The 23,971-nt window shown below is 32.7% G+C and overlaps 2 protein-coding genes across 3 annotated transcripts; one reads left to right on the forward strand and one right to left on the reverse strand.

Moving 5' to 3' along the window:
* The first annotated feature begins 3,483 nt into the window (after positions 1 to 3,483).
* On the forward strand, positions 3,484 to 8,013 carry PH4alphaSG2 (prolyl-4-hydroxylase-alpha SG2). The gene is made up of 7 exons (XM_070105592.1): positions 3,484 to 3,788; positions 3,862 to 4,016; positions 4,334 to 4,490; positions 4,557 to 5,598; positions 5,672 to 5,728; positions 5,791 to 5,956; positions 6,013 to 8,013. The coding sequence occupies exons 1-7, from the start codon at positions 3,544 to 3,546 to the stop codon at positions 6,099 to 6,101; spliced, it is 1,911 nt and encodes a 636-aa protein (XP_069961693.1). The 5' UTR covers positions 3,484 to 3,543; the 3' UTR covers positions 6,102 to 8,013.
* PH4alphaMP (prolyl-4-hydroxylase-alpha MP) lies at positions 7,631 to 23,768 on the reverse strand. Of its 2 annotated transcripts, none has more exons than XM_036368175.2 (9): positions 23,546 to 23,768; positions 9,850 to 10,004; positions 9,265 to 9,421; positions 9,013 to 9,194; positions 8,768 to 8,928; positions 8,252 to 8,704; positions 8,108 to 8,164; positions 7,848 to 8,013; positions 7,631 to 7,770 (listed from the first exon to the last, which is right to left on the reverse strand). In XM_036368175.2, the coding sequence occupies exons 1-9, from the start codon at positions 23,608 to 23,610 to the stop codon at positions 7,670 to 7,672; spliced, it is 1,497 nt and encodes a 498-aa protein (XP_036224068.2). In that variant the 5' UTR covers positions 23,611 to 23,768; the 3' UTR covers positions 7,631 to 7,669. The 2 variants fall into 2 exon arrangements, with proteins under 2 accessions (XP_036224068.2, XP_036224067.2); XM_036368174.2 differs by lacking the exon at positions 23,546 to 23,768 and adding an exon at positions 20,914 to 21,319.
* Between the last annotated feature and the right edge of the window lie 203 nt (positions 23,769 to 23,971).

The raw sequence follows: 23,971 nt of genomic DNA on the forward strand, positions 1-23,971 counted from the left end.
TAGGCCGGGTTTGTTTATTTATAGTCGAACTTGTTTGTTAAATATGCAAACTAAAAAACTCATAAAAACATCATTATCATTTTGATGCCTAAAGCGCCAATTCACTTATATGTAATGTTGGCCCCTATTGCGGTTTTCAACTCAGCTGTATTTGATTAAAGTCTTGAAATTCGGTATTCTCGATATCAACTCAATTCGCAAAAAAAAAGTTTCGGTTGAAGTGTGGTACAATTTTTTGTGATATTGCGGATTTCAACTCTATGCCAGTGAGGTTGACTAGAGTATCAAAAAATTTCAACTGCTACAAAGCAAATTGAAAATATAAAGCTTGTTTACGTGGAATCTTTTTTTTAGGGACAAATACTGAGGCTTCAGAAAGCGCTTGCATAGTAAAGCCATTTTTTTTTTAAGATTTTTTCAGAATTTTTTAATGAAAAAACACAGTAGTAGTTTTAGTAAATATATATTTATTGAGCCTTTGGCTGTAATTTTGGATTTTTTTTTTTAATGCAATAAAATATGAAAAATAACAGGCACCCTAATATACAAGCATGTACTTATGTATGGTATATACCGGTATAGGAGCATAGTACATAGTATTGTAGAAAACTACGAAACTACTCTTTATATTCTTCGCTCGAGTAAAATAGGGTTTGCCATATTATGCTGCATCCTCTTTGCATAAAATAAAAACCAATCGATATACCAAGGACAAGTCGACCAATCGTCATTTAGAATTTATTAAAAAAGCTAAAAGATCCCACAGGAGTCATAGTACGTTTTCGGATTGTGCTCTAATCAACCAAAGCCTAATTCTGTGAACTTCAAAGTTCTCGTTTGCTAATTTTCCTAAAAAGAGTGTATTGATTGACGAATTTTTTTTATTAAAATAAATGATTATAGTAATATACAACTTTTTAAATATATTATATTAAAAATTCCTATAGTTAAAAAAAAAAACGAATGACATAAACAATTATTATTATACCCTGAACAGCATGATGAGCTGAGTTGATTTAGCCATATCCGTCTGTCTGTCTGTCTGTATATATACAAAATAGTCCCTCAGTTTTTAAGCTGTCGATCAGAAATTGCACCTGTCCTTTCCTCACTAAGAAGCTGATCATTTGTCGGAACGGCCGATATCGGATCACTGTGGCATATAGCTATCATACAAACTGAAAAATCGGAGACAAGTACTTGTATGGGAAACTTTTTTATTTGACGTAATATCTTCACGAAATTTGGCATGGATTATTATTTAAGACAATAATGCAATCTTCGAAAAAATTCTTCAGATCAGATCACTATAGCGATCGGAATCAAGGGCTTTTTTAGAAAACTCTTTCCTTTGACAAGGTATTTTCATGAAATTTAGCACGGGTTATTATTAACGGCAATAATGGAATCTCCGAAGAAATTCCATAGATCGGATGACTATAGCATATAGCTGCCAGATTAACTGAACGATCGGAAAAAGTGCTTGCATGGACAACTCTCTCATTTGACGAGGTATCTTTAAGAAATTAGGCACGGGTTATTGTTTGAGGCAACAATGTATTATCCACAGAAATTGTTCAGATAAGATCACTATAGCATATAGCTGCCATACAAATTGAACGAATCATGTTCTTGTAAGGAGTCTTTGTATCTGTGAAGGGTATTATTGCTTCGGTGCAACCGAAGTGACGTTTTTTCTTTTTTTTTTTAATATTTTATGTGCTAAGATAAAATCCACTATATGCATTTCAATAAATCGCAAAATTTCTAAGTTTCGTAAAACTCTAGTTTTGAGTTTCTTCTCGATCGGATTAAGATCGGAGCTATAGCCGTCTCCAAATATTTTGTTTAAAAAAAAAAGCGAAAACATGGAAACTTATCAGCTTGGTTATCTTTTACCATATGTAATAACTAAACAAAATAAGTAGAAAAGTAGCTTAAACAAATAGTACTGAGATATAGGATTTTCGACGTACGAAAAATGCTCCCAAAAGGATAGTAAAAGAATATGGTCTAAAATTTGTGAATACTTTTCCGAGCTTATAGTTCTATCAATTAGTGGCAGATCTTCGACCCCATATTAAAAGCTCATTCACAAATCAATCCGGATCCTCCTCTTAGCCATACGTTTTTTGAAACTTTCTCCGACTCTACGTCGCACGTTGGACATACTATCCGAACCAAAAAGGTTTATTTTGAATTCATTAAAATTTACCAATAATTTATGGCCAATGATTTGTATATTTTTGGACATTGTAGCCACAACGCATTTTAAATGTCAACATGTTTTTTTCTTAGCCGGCGCCCATAAAATTTAATCTCTTTAATTTAATAGGATCTTTGTACGGTTCAAGTGTTCATTTTGATTCCATCCGATTGGACACACTTACACCTTACTTCTTCTTCTACGTCTTGCAGTTTTAAATCGACATTTGACATGCTTAGGTGCTTCAGCATACATTTTTCCTGTTGGTTACTCTTCTTTTTCCTTTCAGTACCGCAGTTTCGCTTAAGAGTCCTGGTCTTTCGAAAATTCTTTAAAAAGATAAGCGAAAGAAAATTTACTTTAGCACTAATATCAGAAAGGCTTAATTTCTTTGACCTCGAAGCCAATACAGCACCTGTCATTGTCGATTTATTTCACTTTATATTTATTTTTCATTCACTAATATCGCTTCAGGAACACTATACCCAAACGTGAATTATTCAATTGATAAGAACAAAAAACTGATTAAAACCTTTGGACATCTATCGTGGGCACATAAAAGTTCGCACACAAAACCCATGTGTTGTTGTCTGATATAAAGTCAACTTGAAAACCGCGATCGGTAAAGTTCGGTATATGGAAGTCACCAAGTTTTGAAATAGAGCTCATGTGTATCAAAAGTGTAGATCCATTCAATTACAATCTGTATTGGTTTCCAAAACAATCCAGAATATACGAACAAATTGTGCCAACTATATTGCTAATTATAGAATAGGTACATACTTGTATATAATATACAAGTATACATATATGTACATATATAGGTATGTATACACTTGAGGATTCGAAATAAACTTATTTGAGTGTTCTATACTAGACACATTTGTATTTTCTTTTACTACGATATTTACTTCTCTCCAAATATTGAGTCCATACAAAGTTCAACATTTATATAACAGATAAAGTAAACAGTGCTTGACAACTTTCAAAAAAATACATGTTTGTATACTCGCATACATGAGTGTAAATTTGATAAAAATATGTATTACACACAAAATATACATATATATTTACCTATGTAAGTGCACATCGATCAACACATTGTTTCCGTATCACTTATCCATATTCATAGTAACTAAATGTGTATGTATATACAATAATATATAAGCCTTAAGTAAACTGAAACACCTGCACATAACCGTTGTATGAATGACTTACTCCGAGCCACGCTTTCCTGATCGTCACAACGGTAAGTAAAAAATACATTTTCATTTAAGGAATAGTATTGGAAGCGTCAAGAACTTAAGCTTCTTCAGACGAGAGAAAAAATCTGAAAAATGACTTCGCAAACGCAACTTCGAATTATAACCAAGCCGAAGCCCAAAGTAAAGAGTAAAATAAGAATTAGTCTTCACTGCTACCTCCCACTACTCTTCATCGCACTTTGGACTGCCACGTGTCAAGCCGAGTACTTCTCATCAACCGACAGCTTACCAGTGCTGGCAGTCGCAGAGGAAGATTTAATACAGTGGTATAGGAATTTGCTCGATTCTCAGGCGGACGATTTTGCAGTATATCGCAAGTTGGTACATAGTTATTACTAAAACCAGCTGTTTGGCATTACTAGTGAACTGAATAAATTAAATTTATTTCAGTTTCATAGAAAAAGTAAAGGAGGAGCATGCATTGGCGCTGGAGGATCCGGAGGAATATCTGGGAAACCCTTTAAATGCATACAAATTAATTAAACGAACTGTTGTTGACTGGACTGTAATAACGGAAAATATTGGGTTTAACAAAGGCCTGAAAGGTGAGTGTTTGACGAATTTTATAGTTTAATATTTTCACGTTCATTAGTTCCAATAATTGGCTTCTTCACACTAAATCAGAAAGCCATTTATTATTTTGGAAAAATAGCGAATTATTGAAAATAATTAATATTTAATATAGAGAATAAATATCACTAATTTGCGGATTTTATTGGATGTCCAAAATACCAATAATACAATTTTGTGGCACGGTTCTTAATACTGTACCGAAATTTGGTTTCGGGTTGACTACCTATTTATCATGAAATTATTATTTTCCATTCACACTAGCCATATGATTATATTCTCAAAAACATAGCACTTAAGGAAAACCTAACGGCGTTAACTGCGGATATTTCTTTCCCTGACATAAGTGATCTACGTGGTGCGGCCAAAGGTTTAGGGCGCCTGCAGATCATGTATAACTTAAGTACAACTGATTTGGCAGATGGTATCATCAATGGCGTTAACTATGGGTGAGTAAAATTAGGAACGAAAGTTGAATTTTGGAATAACAAGTTAATATCTCCCTATTTCTCAAGTTCGGAACTCTCTGTAGACGAGTGTTTTGAAATCGGAAGCAGTCTTTTCGAAGTTAAGGAATACCCGTTAGCAAAAGAATGGCTACAGTTAGTATTGAAGCTGCTGAATATTGGTGAAGATGCGAGTATTAAGACTTCATTAAAGGATTTTGGTAATGAAGAGAACACAGAGGATGAACTAATTGAAGATGAAAATATAATAAGGGAAGTAGAAAATGCTATGTTTTCAAATATGCAAAGTAATGCTGACGATTACGAAGATAACAGTGGAAATGATGGCGACGAACACTTAGTATTGTACGAATTAGATGAAGAAGGTAATATAATTTACGAAAATGATATCGAAAGAAGCAACAACCATCAAGAAAAACCATCTGCATCCGAACAAGATCCACTAACAGAGAAAATATTAATCGAAACACTGGAGTATTTAGCACTCGCCAACTATGAGTTGGGTGAACAAGAAGAAATGCAGATTTACATTAACGAAATTTTAGAAATAAATCCGGAACACATTTTTAAAGATCTGCTAGTTTATAAAAATATTAAGGAACAACAAAATCACACTGATTCCGAAAGTTTCAGTGTATGGGAGAGGCAGGAATGGTTTGCGAACTACTCACGTTTGTGTCAAGGTCAACAAGTGAAACAAAAAGGACTACATCAACTCAAGTGCAAATTAGATACTCTCAATAAACCACTATTCATATTGGCGCCATTGCGAAAAGAAGAATTGCATGCAGATCCCGAAATTGTCGTGTACCATGGACTGCTAAGCGATAAACATATTGATGATATACTTGATCAGTCCGAAGCACATATGGTTCGTTCACGTGTTGGCGGTGGAAATGAACATTTGGTTCGCGATGTGCGCGTCAGCCAACAAACTTGGCTAACATATCATAGTCCAACGCTAAAATACATCTATCGTACGGTATCGGCTATAACTGGTTTCGATTTAACGAATGCTGAAGATATGCAGGTGGCAAATTATGGCATCGGGGGGCAGTACGATCCGCACCACGACTATTTCGATAACTTTGTATGCAAACAAAAAATAATTTAAAGTCGAAATGTAGGGTTCATAATTTTATTTTCTTTACTCATTTGAACAGGATCCGACTGTTAAATCTCCATGGATTGGAAATCGCATAGCAACACATTTATTCTTTGTATGATCAATTATGCATTAACTGCTTCTTTGAATCCTTTTAACGATAATCATTATTACTAGGCTTCTGACGTCGAGCAGGGCGGTTATACTGTGTTTCCCTTCTTGAATGTTTACGCGAAACCCGTAAAGGGTTCGATGGTTATGTGGCGTAACTTGCATAAGTCTTTGGATCCCGACAGACGTACTTTGCATGCCGGCTGCCCTGTAATCAAGGGCACCAAGCGAAGTAAGTTCTCATATAATTTATACATAAAATCCATACTATCTTCATTTACTTCATAGTTTGCAACATTTGGGTGCATTCTGGTTATCAGGAATTCAGTCATCCCTGTGGCTTAATACGTGACAACTACAAATCGGCTCATATATGATAGAAGTAGAATATATGGTATACCTATACATACTCTACATGCATATGTATATTGTAGAGAAGTTTAAGTAATTCACTTTTGTTTCTGAGTAAGCTAATGAATATGTCCATAAAATACTTAAAAATTATCTCATGTACTTGTATATATTTGTACACTTTTATTTATTTTTTCTTTACACACATGGGAACAGAAAACAGTCATACAAAAGTAAATACATATGTACATACTCATATCTATGGTATGTGTTGGTATTGAAAATTATTTCGGTTTAATTTAAAAAATCGCCGAAAAACAGCATCATTACTCGTACTTCAATCAATATAAGGAAAGATATATATATATATATATATATATACCTTTATTACAGATATAGAAACATATAATAAATATATAAGAAAAGCACACAATGCGACCCCTCTCTCGCAACATGTTGCATAGAGTTTGAAACTGTGGTTATACTAGTATTACCATCATAAAAGGCTCTAAGTTTGAAAATTCGGTAAAATCGGACCACAACCACGCATACACCCTTTTTAAACATTGAAATATATAACTGATATAATAAACAAGAAAAAAATTAACTTGGGTTTCACCGATGCTATAATACCCTTCGCAAGTAAAAAAAAATCCTCACAAGAACTTGATTTTAATCGGTCAGTTTGTATAGTAGCTATGTATATGCTATAGTGGTCCGCTCTGAAAAATATATTCGGAAATTGTTATGTTGTCTCGGACAATAAAACTTGCCAAATTTCGTGAAGATATCTTGTCAAATAAAAAAGTTTCCATTCAAGAACTAGATTTTTCAGTTCGGTTTATATGGCAGCAATATGCGATAATGGTCCGAAATCGGCGATTCCGACAATTGAGCAGTTTCTTGGGGAGAAAAAGACGTGTGTAAAACTTCAGATCGATATTTAAAAGCTGAGGCACTAATTGACGTATAAGTCGATAGATATCGAACATTAAGTCATGAATCTACATTATACTAAAACGTAGTCCATACATATAAATTAAAAATGGAAGTAGCTCAAATAGGCATCTAGTGTCTAATTCCTCACTACTGCATCAAAATATCTCAAGTAACCAAATTGAACATTCTTAAAGAAAGAACTGAATCTTTAGATTTAAAACAAATTTTAAAGAATTCGTTTCGCTAAAAGAAAAGAGATTAGTTTCGCTTCAGAGTTAAATATAGTAAGACGGACCGGTTCATTTTGACTCTGAAATTGGGCTGAACTTCGAAAATTAATGAGTTCGAAAACTAAATGTTGGCATCAGGTAATCCAAAGTTTAGTCTATATTTTCGTCTAACCTTGATTGCTGTCGAATTAAAAAAATAGCTCACCTAGTCACTTTAATTTAATTAAAATTTCTAACAAAGCTGAATTGAGCTACTGAAAAGCTTTTCATACAGTTATAATAAATCTTTATTTAAACCTAAAAATCACAATAGTTGAGATAAAAATTCGTTTGAAAAAACAAATAACACAACATAATTACTTTTATAGAAGCAAATACTTGCTTCATCAATATAAAATTACATAAATATAAAGGCATACGAGTATTTAAACCAAATGTTTGTATTTTAGCGACATCTGGTGATCAGGTAAGAGACCACATGGACGGTCACGGTCCTGATTGCGTACGCGTACCCAAATATTACCAACTGAAAATTAAATACAAAATATTACGTTAAAATTTAGATTCCGTAAAGACTTAAAAAATTATGAATAATGTACGCACTCCACTTAGAGCCCTTCAACACCGGGCAGGCAGCATGGCGAGTGCGATAATCCGGCTCCTCGGAACGATGTAAATTATACCAGAGCAGCACGCTTCCAAGCTGCGGTTTAACAACCAAGCGAAGATAGGGAAAAGCGGTGCCGCCACCTTCCTCCACATCCGAGAGCTGGATCAAGAATTAGCGTAGAGAAATATAAATTACATAAATACATGCAATATATATTAAATAAATTTTTTTATATTTCTTTCATCGAACTTACATAAAATATGCCAGTGGCAATACGATTTCCCTCCGATAAGTTATAAGTACAATTATCCTAGAAAACAAATTATTTATGAAAGTCGTATTGAAGTAATAAAATCTTAAATACACTGTTCATTAATTAAATTATGTTTGCACATACTGTAAAAAAGTCGAAATGTGGTTCATAGTGTCCGCCGATACCATAGTTGGCCACCTGCAAGTGCTCGGCATATTTCATATTCAAACCCGACAAATCCCCCATATGTCGCAGCATTTTCTGCATTTGCCTACTCTCTTCATAAGCAAACCATGCGCTCTTACTGATGCGATAATTGGCTGACGACGCAGCGCTACCATCTAGATTCCGCACCTGCGACCGGGACATACGCGTTTTGGCCAACTGCTTTACGGCATCTGTGTCATTAGTGGAGAGTACATCGTATATTTGCACTACCCTCGGGTTCAGGTAGAGTTCTTCCACTTTGTACGGTTGTAGCAGACGATAAGGCGCATTATTACTATCAAAGCGACAACGAAGTGGACGCTCATCGGCCGCAGTGAGCTGCAATTCACCACGACACACCTGTTCGTAGCGCTTGAAATCATTGCTGAGCTAAGCAATGTGCGACACAGAAGAATTAGAATCAATTGACAGAGTATTTTATTTCCAACTCACATGATAGTCACCCGCCTGTGGTATCATTTCATGCATCAAGCCGGCCTTAATACCGTCGCTCACCATGCGCTCCAAGTAGTACTTGGTATCTCTCATTTGCTCGCGTGTCGCATCAAAGGACAAAATATAATTTGTCAGCTCCAAAGCAGTCTCAAAGTCACCTAATAAAAAAAGGAATGTCATCAAGTTTGGATCCATTAATTATGGTATTTCTCCAACATTTGCTTGCACTCTTATTCCCTCACCCATTTCGCGATGATAGGCTACAACTGTTTCAATAAAATCCAGCGTCACCGCATCTTTGGTAGAGTCCTGACTCTTGAGCATTTGCATTGACTGTTTGAGCCACGGAACGGTGTGATTGAAATCCTGTATTTCATATAGATGATGTCCGAGTAGGAAGCAATCTTGCCAAGACATTGAAGGACTATACGAAGTATTGGGATTTTTTGTATAAAAAAGGTGGTTTTCGTTATGACTTATAGTGGCTTGCTCACCCATATTTAATCCCATTCAAAATACCGCTCGCCAGTTCGGCAACATCCAGTTGGTAAGTTTCCTGTAGCCGGACTAAAGCCACCGCTGAACCAATAACGTCTTCTTTGGTGGGGAAGTCCAATGTCTGTCGATATGTTTCCATACGACTTAGGAAGTCTAGGAATAAAATATAAGTCCTTAAAATATTTGATTGACTTAAGCTGGGGAGATTTCTCGAGAAGTGATATTATGTTGGACCGAACTCTGATGAAAATGGTCAATGATCTCTAGTTCCTGAAATAATGAGTTCCTTTAAAATTGCCATTTAGTTTCAAGTATTTCTAAAGCGTTTTCTATTATTTTCGAAATTTTCCCTCTTCGCTTTCGGGTATTTACTGTTATTACTATTCACCTGAACACTTCGAGAATTACGAAAATTTCTATTGGCATGGTATCCAGAAATTGACAGAAAGGTGGTCAAAATGTGTAAACAGCAATTGGCCAATACTTTGAATAATTTTTGTTTTACTTTCCCATTCAAAATTAGTATTTGATTTTCACGAAAAAACGCTGATTTCATACAAGTACACCTGATAAATACGTACCCGCACGACTAGTATCCGCACGAATAACATCTTCAAATGTATTCCAGTCACTCTGCAGACGTTTAATAAGACGATAAGCATTTACTGGGTTACTAAGGTAGCCATCGACATCGTCAGCGGCGGCTTGTTGGTCCGAACGAATTGCGTCCACCTCACTGAAGAGTGGATAAAAATTATACAAAGACCATAGAAATACAATGATAAATAGTATAACAAATACACTATGCTTACATTAGCACACATATCCATATATATCTGAGAATAATCGAGTTATATACATATATGAACAATTAATTTTAGATCTGATTAACACAAAACATCTTTTTAGTCAAATATTGTTATCAACAATCTTCTAAACAGCATCATTTTCTTTAAGCTTCGACGATTTGGCAATTTTTTGTGCAGTTTTTGTAATTGCTTTCTATTGTTAATTAGACAATATTGGAAAAAGAATTGAATAGCAGCGATCTATTTGTTTCAATTCACCACTTTCAAAGTCATGTTATTCTTATATAAAATTTTTATACTCTTGCACATTTTGCTTTAATAGTTTTGTTCACCTAACGCTTGTTTGTATCACTTAAAATTAATCGAGATAGATATAGGACTATGTATATATAAATAATCAGGTTGGCGAGACAAGTTGAAATCCGGATGTCTGTCTGTCCGTCCGTGCAAACTGTAACTTGAGATATCGTAATAAAACTTGATACACGTGCTCCTTGGCAAAAAAGAAAGGATGAGTTCGTAGATGGGTTTAATCGGACCACTGCCACGCCCACAAAACGCCACTAAACATAAAGTTATAAAGTGCCATAAATCAGCTCTAAATTAAGATACAAAACTGTAATTTGACACAGAGGATCACAGTAACATAGCAAGGGGCACAAGTAGCTTGAAAATTTTTAATAAGTGAGCCTGGCTCCACCCTCTAAAAGGTTAAATGTTCTCCTTAAGTTTTTCTTAAAAAGGTTAAAAGCCATATCTCAGGACCTACTCGACCGAAATCGAAATAATTGGGTATGTACCTTTATTTTAACATTCCTATGTTCCGAAACTAGGCATATCAAGCACCAATGAATGTGTCTGGGTAAATCTTTGATCGAATAGTGCGCTTAAAATAGGCCACCTTATGAACAAGTGTTCAGTGCCCACAGATGCCGGATATGTGGACCTCAGTTCCCGCAGCGAACATTTTATCGGAAATATCTGTGAGTTTGAAATTGGGAAAAAATCCTTTCCTGAGTGTTATTATAAAGTTTTGCGAACGCCTAAAAGTAAGTAACCCGTTTTCATCCTTGCAAGTTGTAAGAGTATAAAATGTTCGGTTACACCCGTACTTAGCCCTTCCTTACTTGTTTTGCTTATTTAAGTCTTACCAGTTTACTAAATCTGCATGCAAATACATTTTCTCTGGCACCATTAATTAGTTATTTAGTATATTTTTGTTTTCTTAATTATTATCCAGTATTACGTGCGTTACTGCAGATGTACAAGAGCTGAATTTAAAATCTATTTACTAGTGAAATTTTTCGAAAAAGTTTCTATTTTTTTTTGAATTTAATAATTCTATAATTCTGGTTTAATGACAACACAATTTTTTGTGAAGATGACAGTATTTTTACGTAAGACATAAAACGGTAAATTCGTGGCTAATTATTATTTTATCTGAATTTTATATTATATTAAAGAGCAGCCAAGTATATGCAAATTAAAATCCGATATACACGAGATTATCATAATTAAAGGGTACCTTTATTTTTTACATTTTTTAAATACATAAATGTGTATTTTATTTTCATATTTTTATGGTAATTATATCTCATTGCACAAATAATGAAAAAAATTCTTGAATCATAATGAAACATGTAAAAAAATCAGTGCCAAAAACAGTAAAAATTCTGCTAACTTCTGTGAAAATCCATTAAAAAAAGTAAAAATGCATCACAGCCCCGCATAGGCCTACTTTTTAGTTAACAGTAAGCAAAAAATGCGACATCAGCAACTGAAGCAGCATTATTCCAGCAAAATAATCTCAGACAAGTTTCTAAGAAACCTTAGCCGAGCATGCCCAAGAGAAGACAACAGAATGACAACTCGAAATACACACTCAAAGCTTTGTATTGACAGAGTAACCAACGTATAACCTGAAAGTTCAAAACGAAATAAATTAGTCGATCCTAACGAGAAGTTTGCCACAATATCAAACAGCCCAAACAAACTTGGTTCAGCTAAGGCAAACAGCGCCGTAGCAGTGGAAGAATTGTTGGAATATATACTAATGCATCTAGAACATATTTTAAAATTATATGTAAATGTATATAATTTTATATACTTAAAATAAAATACATCTATTATGACACTGGTCAACACTCGATTGCATATTAAGCTCAACTAATGTTTTCGAGTGATTGAGTAATGCGTAACAGTCAAAAATTTGGAGGCTATGACTCAATCCTTCAAAAAAATTGATTTGGTCGAATATTAGAAAAGTAGTTACCGCTTTATTCAAATCTCTAATTGCAATACGGTTTTCAACCATTATTCACCTACAGACAGGTAAACCAGTTGTTGTTGCTATCATTAATATAAATGAAATGTCCGTCAAAACCAAAAACAAAAAATTTAAATATAAACGCCTTCACAATAAAGATATAAACAATTTATGAATGCATAAACATTATTGTTTCAACTCTATTATTTTTCTGCTTTGAATTATTAGTCTTCTGTCTATGTTCAATTTACTTTCTGCCACAAAGTTAAGAATCTAGAACTTTTGCATATATGTAGCTTTGTAAAAAAATATCGTGAAGTTTTGTCGATACGAACAAGTTATTACCCTTGAGTAAGAAGAAGTAAATTTAATTTATTTCATATTTCGTGAAAACATGTATATTTTAAATATTTAGGAAAATTAAAGTCTTCTGTGCTATTCGAGAATGCTGAATTTGTATTTAGAAAATTTTTAAGTAATTTTACTAAACATAGCTTATTGAAAGCAACATTTGTTGAGCGTGTGTAGATCATGTCATATATAATTATAATCGTTGGCGCCACATAAATTGCCGGTCTACGTCAAAATAAGCCTCTTACATTGAAGAAAAATACAAATTTATTAAGCAGATTATGAAAATGGTCGTCGATAGTCCGCTCGCCTTTCAAAAAAGTTTTGAATTAATGCTATAAATGCGAACATTTGAGCATACTCAAACACACGACCGTTTATAGGCCTTAAATGGCGCTGACAGTACCGCCAATTGCTTAAAATATTTATAAATATAAGAGAGGGGGAACATTAGCATAAGGGGGAACATTAGCATAATTTATTTAAAACCGTAGGACCATATCAGAGTTCATATCAGATAAATTTGTAGCTGACACCATAACTTTAAGAGTTGCGAATTTATGATTGCAGTTACTTATTTTTCACTATCAAAAAATTAATTATAAATTAAAAAATAATAGTTTTGTTCACCGAACGATAGTTTGTATCACTAAGAATAATCGAGTTAGAAAGGCTTATATATGTATATGTAAATAATCAGGATCAAGAGACGAGTTGAAATCCAAAAGACTGTTTGTCTGTCCGTCTGTTCGTCCGTTCGTTCAAGCTGTGACTTCAGTAAAAATTAAGATATCTTGATGAAACTTGGTACACATGTTCCTTGGCACTATAAGAAGTTTGGTATTTAAATTGGCGTAATCGTACCACTGCCACGCCCACAAAACGTCATTAATCGAAAACCTATGTCAAATCGGACTACAACCACGCCTACTATACCACAATTTTCAATTCCATCTCATTTTTCAGTTTCCAGTATATCAGGAAGCAATGAATAAACGAGATGAAACATTGCACGAATAATGCCCTTGCAGTCTGCCACCTTATGGCCGCAGGTACCGATTATGTGGACCCCAGTGCCTATAGTTGGCTTTGGGCCGAAAATATCGGTCAATGTGGGAGATATATAATTGAACTTCAGAAATAATCCTTTCCTGATAGTAGTATGTCTGAATGTCAGAAATAGGCTGTATCAGGTCAATACTTCCCTTAGCCCCCATATACCTAATATAAATATTTTCGAACTTCCGGTTCATTCCATACAGCATATATCGGCCAATATGTGACCTATCTTAGTAAAATTTAGTGAGTGTATATTTCTTATAATTGTGCATTTTTAAGCCTACATTAAGTAAAATCAGGTTAAAACTTGTCCTAGCCTCCATATAACTTAACACAGAATTTTCAAACATCCGGTTGATTTTACTCCATACATATTGGATATGGTGTGAGGTACCTTAATGAAGCTTAGGAAGCATTTTATTCTGTTAATAATATTTTGTATTGACAAAACTAGATAAAAATATATAATATCTCTCATATCCCTAATATAAAATTTTCAAACTTTCGGTTGGCCTTATGCCATATATATCAGTCAATATATAAGATATCTTAGCAAAATTAACTGAACGTATAATATTGAATATACTATAGTTTAATGCAGTTTTCTGTGGGAATATGAATGAAATTGGTCTAGACTTTGTTACAAACCTTATATCCCTAAAATAATGAATTGCGATCCTCTGGTTGGCGTTTTCACTTCAACTCATTATATAAAATTTAGCTACTTCAGTTGAGTATGTCCCATATATCTAATTTGATGATGATTTTAATACAATTTTAGCTGACGCGAAGTAAAAAATATTAATAAAAGTAATTGAGCCTGTGACCTATAATACGAGTATAACTTAATGAAATACCAAATTGTATTTCATGATTGTAATCCATTTACGATTTCGTCGTTTAATGAATGTTAAATTTTTTCGCAACATTTTTTAATATGAACTTTTACCAACACCTGAAGTTATTTCCCCGGCTTTGATCTTTGCAAGTTGCAAGAGTATAAAAAGTTCGACTGCACGCGAACTTAGCCTTTCCTTACTTGTTGTTTATCACTTCTTAAAAATATGAATATGAAACCGCGGAAATAATAATGAACAAAAATTCAATTATAAAGCAGACACTTGAAGACACTAACAGTTGTATTCCTACCATTCCCATTAACAAGCCTTGTTTTATTTTTGTCTTTTTTTCATCTCTACCACAAATTAATTTTTAAAAATTCCAGCCAATATTGTTAAGAAGAGCTATGTAGCCCACACAATACCCATAAACTTAGAGAAAAAACTGTTAATTACCGAAGCGTGATTTGCTTATCGTATTTTAAAACAAATTTAAGAAGCAATAAAGTAAAAGAGAAATAATGCCGAATTGTTGTTCTTGAATAATTGTATACACAATCAAACAGTTAATAAAACTTAAACAAAAAAACGGTAATCTTAATAAATTACATGGTATAAAAAACGAATTGTGAAGCCTTTTTTATTTCGAAGCTGTTTTGAGACTTTTTATTAAAATGATTGTAGTCTTTCATCAATAGAATGAAAGGTCAGAACCCGAAGTTGAGAGCAAATAGTTCCATGAAATAAAGAGAAAATTTAATTTCAATTGGAAGGTTGTTTATTTGCGAAAAAAAAATTTTTAAATCCGACATTTATGATTCCGGAATATTATATTTAGGAAATGAGAGAGACGCTGAAACATCTCTTATGCCTCTGTCCAGCACTATCTAGAACTCGTCTTAAATAACTAGAAGTTTCGCAGTTAAAGGGACTAGACGAAGTATCAAACTTAGATATCAAGTCACTCTTAAAGTTCGCAAAAAGCGTTGACGTCCTGAACACTTCACCTCAAATTAAACTGAATCACCATCTGGCATTACTAAAAATCACTAACCTCCCCTAACCTATGATAATTAAGAAGTTTTCGAAATGTATCTTTATATGAATCCTCTTCCCCACATTTTCAGGTAGAAATTGATTGCATTGTCCCAAGCAAAAATCATCATTACAGAAGTCACGAAATATACTTTTTTTAAGTACTAAATTCTAATCCGTTCGAGCTACTACAGCTGAGTTTAATTGAGTAAAATACTATATCAGAAGTTATCACAGGGTATTTATATCAGATATTTCAGCACTTAAAGTTAGATAGAGGGAAATCGGGTGAAACAAAGACTACATACCATACATATGAAACGTTAGAGTATTATCTTTGAAAGTGTAATGCTTTCACATGATGCCAGTCAAATATTTTGTAATTTTGTATAGTTCGGTATTTCAACACAAATTTGCCTGTTGGCGTTTTTTAAGTCCAACTGATGGCTTACTGCTTCTCCGCTCTATAAATCATTCGAAAACTTCCAAATGATATACCATAACTCATTTGCTTCTTGGAGTTAATCAAATAATTTTTTAATATTGATGAAACTTCCATGATAAGTAACAATACTTTGTAAATAACGAACGTTTCATTTAAGAACAAATGTCAGAAAAATAATGTTTCCAATAAATAAACAGAATAAAGAAGTTGAATAAATTTCGGTTTTTTATTTTCAGTTATGTGATAAAGTTCATTTATAACTGTATTGTGGGAGAGCAAGTGCATATAATGGTTAACGACTTTGTTGTCTATTTACCAAAAATTTATAGGTATTAAAAGTTTAGTTACGTTTGCTTTAATCAGCAACAATAGGAACAGGTTGTTCATAAAAAGTGATTTGTTAAGCAAATGTTCGGCTAATTAGGTATATTACTTATGTACATTTTCTGCTAACATAGATTAAAGATTGGTATATTTGAAAATTTTATGCATTTTTGTTTTTATTTATTATTATTTTAATTGTTTATTTTAATATTACTTTTTGTTTAATTCTTTGTCTAATTCCCAAAATATACCAAATTTGTTTATGATACCACCACTTGATTAAAGGGCTATATACACTTGTGAATTTCAAAATATTTATTTTGTTTTTGCTTAAATATATATGAAATGCACATATATTTGAGAGTATTCTTCGCATTTTTGAAGAAGATCAAGCAAAGGTTAAGAATATTTTAACTTAGTGTAATCGGTTCCCAAATTTTTAAACGCGTTTTTGTCGAAACGCTATTTTCTAAGTCGGTAGGAAAACATCTTCAACGGTTAGATCGATCGACTTGAAATTTTCATACGATCTTCTTTGTTATATTGGTGTGGTAATAATTGAAGGAACCAAATTTTCGATAATAAATTCAATTTAATTTAATTTGTAATTTATGAAACTTTTTCAAAACGACAATTTTTTTGTTTTTGGGAAGAGGACACCTTTTTTCGGGGGCCCTCCTGGAGGTCGACTAGGGGATCAAGGAAATTCTAAATTTTCCAAAATTAATCACCGATTAGGACATTAAATTCTGTAAACTCGCATATTTTATTTTAATTAAATAAAATGTCTCTTCAAACAAAAAAAAAAAAAATCACAAAAAGCATGGTTTTCTGACCTGCATATCCACTTGCATACTTTAAGAAGACGATTATGAGGCTACAAATTCTGATGATTGTAAGTAATCCCTCAAGCGTAACTCTGGATAATATTAACTAAAACCTGTAAGTTTTTTATGTTGATTTTTTATGTTTTGAAAGAGAAGTAAATAAGAGTGACAGATGACATTCTACATAAGGATACTCAGATACTATTTCCATCTAATTCAAGCAGAATAAGAAGTACATAGTTGATTTATAGTATATCTAATTAAATTGTTTCTGCCATTCATTAAGATAATAAAAATTCTATACGTATATAGACATCTACATATGTATGTACCTGTGTCGCCTACGGTTATTTTAACGCCACAATTAATTCTAAGCAAATGCCTATAGTTCATAACCGCCTACGACTACTTCATTATTGATTTTTCATTAATGCACAAACATATTTACATTATTTATTAAACATTATTCAATATATGGTATTCAAATATAATGTCGTTCATTGGTCAGCGCATCTTATGCGGACGGTGGCAGCATTCTACAAAATATTTACATATCATGGTGCGGTAGTGCTAATACTGTGAAAGAGGATCATTGAAATATGGTTCAAGAATATAATATTTAAAATTTTTATTCATATTTGAGATGTTATATGATCCTATTAGGAAGTACAATATGTTTGCAAAAGGTATACGCTAGGTGACGCTGTTATCGAGTCATACATATTTGTTGATTGTTGAATAGTTTTATATTCGAAGTACTTGTATGAACTTTTTCGATCTTATTTCTAAATATTTACTTTCTATTGTCAAAGCAAAATATCAGTTACTACTGATATCAATCACCGCTATGGTTTCGGTTAATATATGAAAATCATTGGGAAGCACATTGATACTTATGATCACCACACGGTAACAAATACAATACATATGTTACATAAGTACATATGCCATGTAGCAACCGCTCGGTTCAACTTAGCCGGAACGGAATCTAATTTTTAGTTCATGAAATTTTAATAATAATTTTATATATTCAAGCTAATACCCTTTTCGAACCTTTCGATTTTTATGTCGGTAGTGTTCTCTATTAAAAAAAATACTCAACTTATCCGATGTATGTATGTACATACTTACTGGTACTGACACCTTGTTCGGAATCAAATAAAAAGTTATTTTTAATGTCATTTTGCATCTTGTGTAATCAATTTTCATGTTCATTGCCGTTTTTATTGCACACAACGAAACGCTATTTTACTTACATATATTGTACATCCACGTGTACATCCGTATAAAACAGAAATATTTTATGCGTTTTTGTTAGGTGTCGGACGCTTCTCGTTGGTTCATAGTTGTGACCTTGAGGTTGTAATCACAGAAATAAGCGTGAAGAAAAAGAAGATTAGGAACTTAAGTAACTTGAAGATTTCTATCTTTTTACGGTAATTAAGCGAATTTGTTTATTTTATGTATGTGTATGTACATGAATTGAATGAGCTTTTTGATTTTGATTTCTTCAACAAAAAAATACATTTTCATTAAATGAAGTTTCGGGGTTATACCGTTAGTGAATTTAATTGTGTAATAATAGTTGATGCACGTATAACTAGTAATTTTACTTGAATGAATTGTGGCAATTAAACTATATTTTGGGAAAATATGATTTTTAGCTTTTAGAAAAAATTGAATTTCACTAGTTAAAATAAAAAAAAAATGGATTTAACTAGTACAAATTCCAATTTCATCTCATTCTCACTTTTACTTTGAATTTCTTGCGAGTTGCTTCGAAAACACCAGCGCTAGTATATTATCTACAACAAATAACAGAATATATGGTATGTGATGGATTATTTGACATCAGTTAATGATTGTTTGGTTGTCAACAAATCAACGAACAAGTCTTAACATGTATAATGCAATTCTTCATGCCAATATCTTCATTCAATATATTCTCTAATGATTTATTGTGCTAAACATTCGGTAAACATTTAACACCTTTTAGACATAAAACTCATTTTATTTTATTCTTGCACGGTTGATAAATCCAATTATTCCATCCTACTCATTCATTATAACTTGTGTTGACAGTACTAATATTAATAGAAATCAATTTTTTGCAACGTCTTTAAGAGAATTAAATTTTTTAAGCTTGAGAAAATACTTTTGAGAAGTTCTACTCCCACGCATTCGTTTCGTGTCTAGTTTAGAGCTAGTTTTTTGAGTTGTGGTAGAAATTTATATAAATAAGTACAGAGGAACATAAGGACCTAGTGGGTATACAGTAAGACTACTCATATGAGGATCGTGCATTTAAAAACCAGTTGGGAAAATATATGAAAGTATATAACCGATAATTCTCTTTTCAAAATAAAAAACATCTGTTAAAAAACTATTGATAGCTCAAAACTTATTGGATCCCAGGATACAAAGAAAACTACAAAATATATATTTAGCAAAGTTAAGGCTCTAATTTTAATAAGACATAACAACAAAATTATCCCCAATGATATTCGCAAAACACGGAATTTTTTCAAAATATTTCAAAACCTATCATCGAAAATTTTTTCCCAATTTGACTTGGTTTCTCAGAAACCAAAGTTTCAAAATTCGGACCATTTTTAAGTACAACAGTTACTGGACAAATCTTTATTGTTGTGGCAATATCAAAAATTTTAGAACTATTTCATTAACAACGAAATAACCGCTCTTTCATTGACTATCAATAAACAACATTTAAATTTAGCTCAATTCAAAACACCTTGATATCGAATTGATTAAAGTACCACGTTCTCTCTAAAACCAAACAATCCACTTTTTTAGTTCCAGCTTAATTATCTAGACTAAAAATAATCCACGTACATTTCCCCATCTCCCGGTAAAACTTATGTATGTGTATTCATTGGAAATACGGCACGTTTGGCATCGAGGCTTGCCGGAACCGAGCAATTGATAAATGACCTTCACTAAGAATAACATATTAACATGTTTCCTGATAGTTCAAGCTCTTTTAGTTGTACGGCTTTCAAATTAGATAAAAAAAAAACTTATTTCAGAAAAATGTTCACCAAAGATATCATTACTTTTGCAGAAGTAATTCTTGGAGACGTAAAATGTAGTTCCAATTAAAAAAAAAAAAATTTTACGGAAGAAATTTAAATTTTCAAGTCACAATGAGATATCATTCCATGTGCTACCTAAATAATCAAATTTAATAAAATATAGGTTATTAAATATTCCATACTTTTTATATAAAAATTATGTCTTCGATTATTCTTATTAAGGGGCAGACCTAGTCTGAAATTAAAAATAAAAATGTTTTTTTTTATGTTTCAATAGCTTATTGTATTTTTAAAAATACCCTACTAAAGTTTTTAATTGATATCTCAAGTAGCTTTTGAGTTACACCTTTGTAAACTGTAGCCACTCGGTTCAATCAGTTTATCTTTAAACGCCCTTTTATCAAAACTACATTTTTCAAATTTGCTTGAATGATTACTCGGAGACAAATTATCCGATCACTAAGCTATCTTTTTTTAGGTTAAAACCGACCAATATTTTTAATTAAATTCAACTTTTTTTAAAATGTCGACATTTGGTAAATTTTTGATTTTTTTTTATGCCGTTGGTCACAACGACCTATACACAATTTATATAAAAAAAGAGCTAATTTCTTTTTAGCACTTTCCTAATTATTACCTTTGCAACGAATCAATGTGTTCCTGCATTGAATCAATATAATTCTGTAACTCATCCAACACCACGTACTCCACCATTAGCAGTTTTTCCAAACCCGCCACAGACGAGAAATATTCTTCACTATTACTAGTAACATTATTACAAAAGCAACAAAACACTATAAATGTGCATAAAAATAACGGGAATTGATATTTCATCTCCTTGACTGTTTTTAAATGTATTGAAAAAAAAATTAGATTCACCGCCAAACACTTTCACTTTTCAATGCATCCAGTTACATAAGCGCTTACGAGCGACCTTCTAAGTATTCTATTCTAATTGCCTTAAAGCTCGCGCTCAATTTTCAAAATCTGCGATTTTTACAGCTTAACGTTCGGCATCAAACTGAACAGTAGAAATGGTCAGCGGTTTATAATATGAGTAATAATAATCGCCAACGCTTACACTGAGGCTGTCTTGATTTCTGGTTAAGTGCTCAAAGGTAGCACAACTAACACAGTTAACAGCTTGGCTTTGGCAGCGACACTGCTGCCTCCACCTGGCCGCGCTGATCGTGTCCGTTGTTGGTGGGTAAACGATGAATGAAACTTATTTATTCACATTTAGTCATTTTTATTTCACATCAAACGCTCTGATGCTTCCGAGCGTTGCGCATCATTCTTCCACTGACAGACTGACGGACTCATTTTTTTTCTTCGGCGAGGTGATTGTAACGCACTCGACGTGTGGAACTTGTGGCACAGTTTGAGGCAGGTCAATATGCTATATTTATATAGTATATATTTACACACTTACACAGATGTGCCAATATAAAATTGCTTGAGTAATTGCACACATTTTGAAATTATCGTAGCTGAGTTAGTTGAAATAGGCTTAATGATTGGAGCTATACTTTTTGCACTCAAATAAATTACTTGCAGCAAATTGGAATTAGAAAATATAGATTATAATAATAGGTCTTTTTTTTTAATTGTAACAACTTCTTTTATATATGCTAGATTTATGAATCTGTAAGATCATCCTTTTACTTTTAGAGCGCCTTTACTTTTTATTTGATAAATATAGGGTAGCAACCGGAGTCTTAACAGCTTTGATATACGATTTTTTATTGACAACCGAGACAACTTCAATTAAAAATGTTTTATTTCCATAGTTTTCGACTTTGCTAAGAATTTGGCACAGAAACCAAAATCTACTAAGGCGGTCATAGGTCACTATATTGACAAAATGTTCCACAGTATATAACCGTCAATCCACCGATTTTATCTATTTTTAGTTTACTTACATATTATTATCAGAAAAAGCTGCTCTCTGAGTTTCATTAAGGTACCTCACATACCATCAGAAATACATATATAAGGAGTAAAGTCAAACGGATTATGGGAAAATTCTCATATTGTATAAAGGCTAGGGCAAGTTTTCATCCGATTTTGTTCACTTTAGGCTCAGAGATGCACCGTTGAGAGCAAACCACGCTGACTTAATTTAATTAAGATAACTCAGATATTGGCCGATATATGGGTTACAAAGTCAGCCGGAAGTTCGAAAATCTGTCTTTTAGGTATATGGCTGCTAAGGGAAATATTGATCTGATTCAACCCATATTTGACAAACAGAGATAATATTATCAGGAAATGATTATCTTCTATCTCACACATTGACCGATGTTTTTGGTAAAAAGTCAGCCATAAACTCTGGGGTCAACATTTCCAGTATCTGGGGGCTTAATTTTATTATTGAAAAAATCACATGGAATTTAAAGTTGTTGTATAGGCAGTAAGCGTGGTTGCAGTACGATTTTCACGCTGGCGCAAGAGATATTGAAATTATTTCTTCTATGCAAATTTAGGTGATATAGCTTGAATGGTTTGGCAGATATATACATTAAACCTATTAGGGGACAGGGCCACGCCCATTTTTTAAAAATTCTCAAACCACAGGTGCTCTTTGTTATTACGATTCGTTGTACCAAATTACAGTTTTGTATTTTAATTTGCGGCTTAGTTATGACAATTTATACGCTATAGATGAATGGCGTCTTGTGGGTGTGGTAGTGCTTGTCACTTTTTTGCCAATAAACACGTTTACATCAAGATATCTCAATTTTTACTCAAGTTATCACTTGCACAGACGGACGGACAGACATCCTGATCATTTATATATATATAACCTTATATCTAACTCGATTAGTTTAAGGTGATACATACAACCGTTAGGAGAACAAATCTAAAATATGTACACATACATAGCCGCAAGAGTATAAAAATATTCAGAATAAAATTACAATTAGATTCTTAAAACAATGTTTGCCAAAATGACATAAAATTACCAATTTGCATAGAAATTAAATTTTTTTACTTGCCTACTGTTATATCTTATGTGATCATAAATTTGTTTACGTATATCTAATTTTTATAATGTGCGAAAAAATATGCTAATCTTTCTGCTTCTTATTAGTCAGCATAACAGCGATACCACTTACTTTCATTCTTAAATATGCAAAGTTCTACTTTGAGCGGAGTTCATAGCTAATTTTTCATCAAATAAGTTCAATGCTCGCTTTAATGCTCACACCAAAATAAATGATAAATAAAAAACAAACATATAAATTTTACGCATCTAATCTACATACCTACATATGCGCATAGTCATATTCACCGGCAAAAGAAACAACATCGGAGACCATAAAATTTGCATAGAGTGATGAAAAACAAGTGTGTTATATTTATTTTTGTTTGATAAATTAATTTCGTCGCTTGCATTCGGACAGCATCAACGTCAGTTATACAATACAAGTATACAAATTAAGTTTAAACATGATCACCATAAAAAATATATAAATAAACTCGTTCAATCACTAATCGCGCGGACACTTTAGCCGGCTGCATTCAAAAAGAAATTATGTGTCATTAAATAATATGTAATAAGGTTAGCTATGTTTGTGGCTGTGACTATTTACTTAAGCCAAGTGCTTTGAGTAAGTGATTATGAGATGTTGGTTAGAGGGTTCAAATCACATTCGAAGATGCCTTGTAAAATTACTGAAAGAAGTTTTTCC

The sequence above is a fragment of the Bactrocera oleae genome, chromosome 2 (genome assembly GCF_042242935.1).
Source record: "Bactrocera oleae isolate idBacOlea1 chromosome 2, idBacOlea1, whole genome shotgun sequence".
Classification (NCBI taxonomy): Eukaryota; Metazoa; Arthropoda; class Insecta; order Diptera; family Tephritidae; genus Bactrocera; species Bactrocera oleae.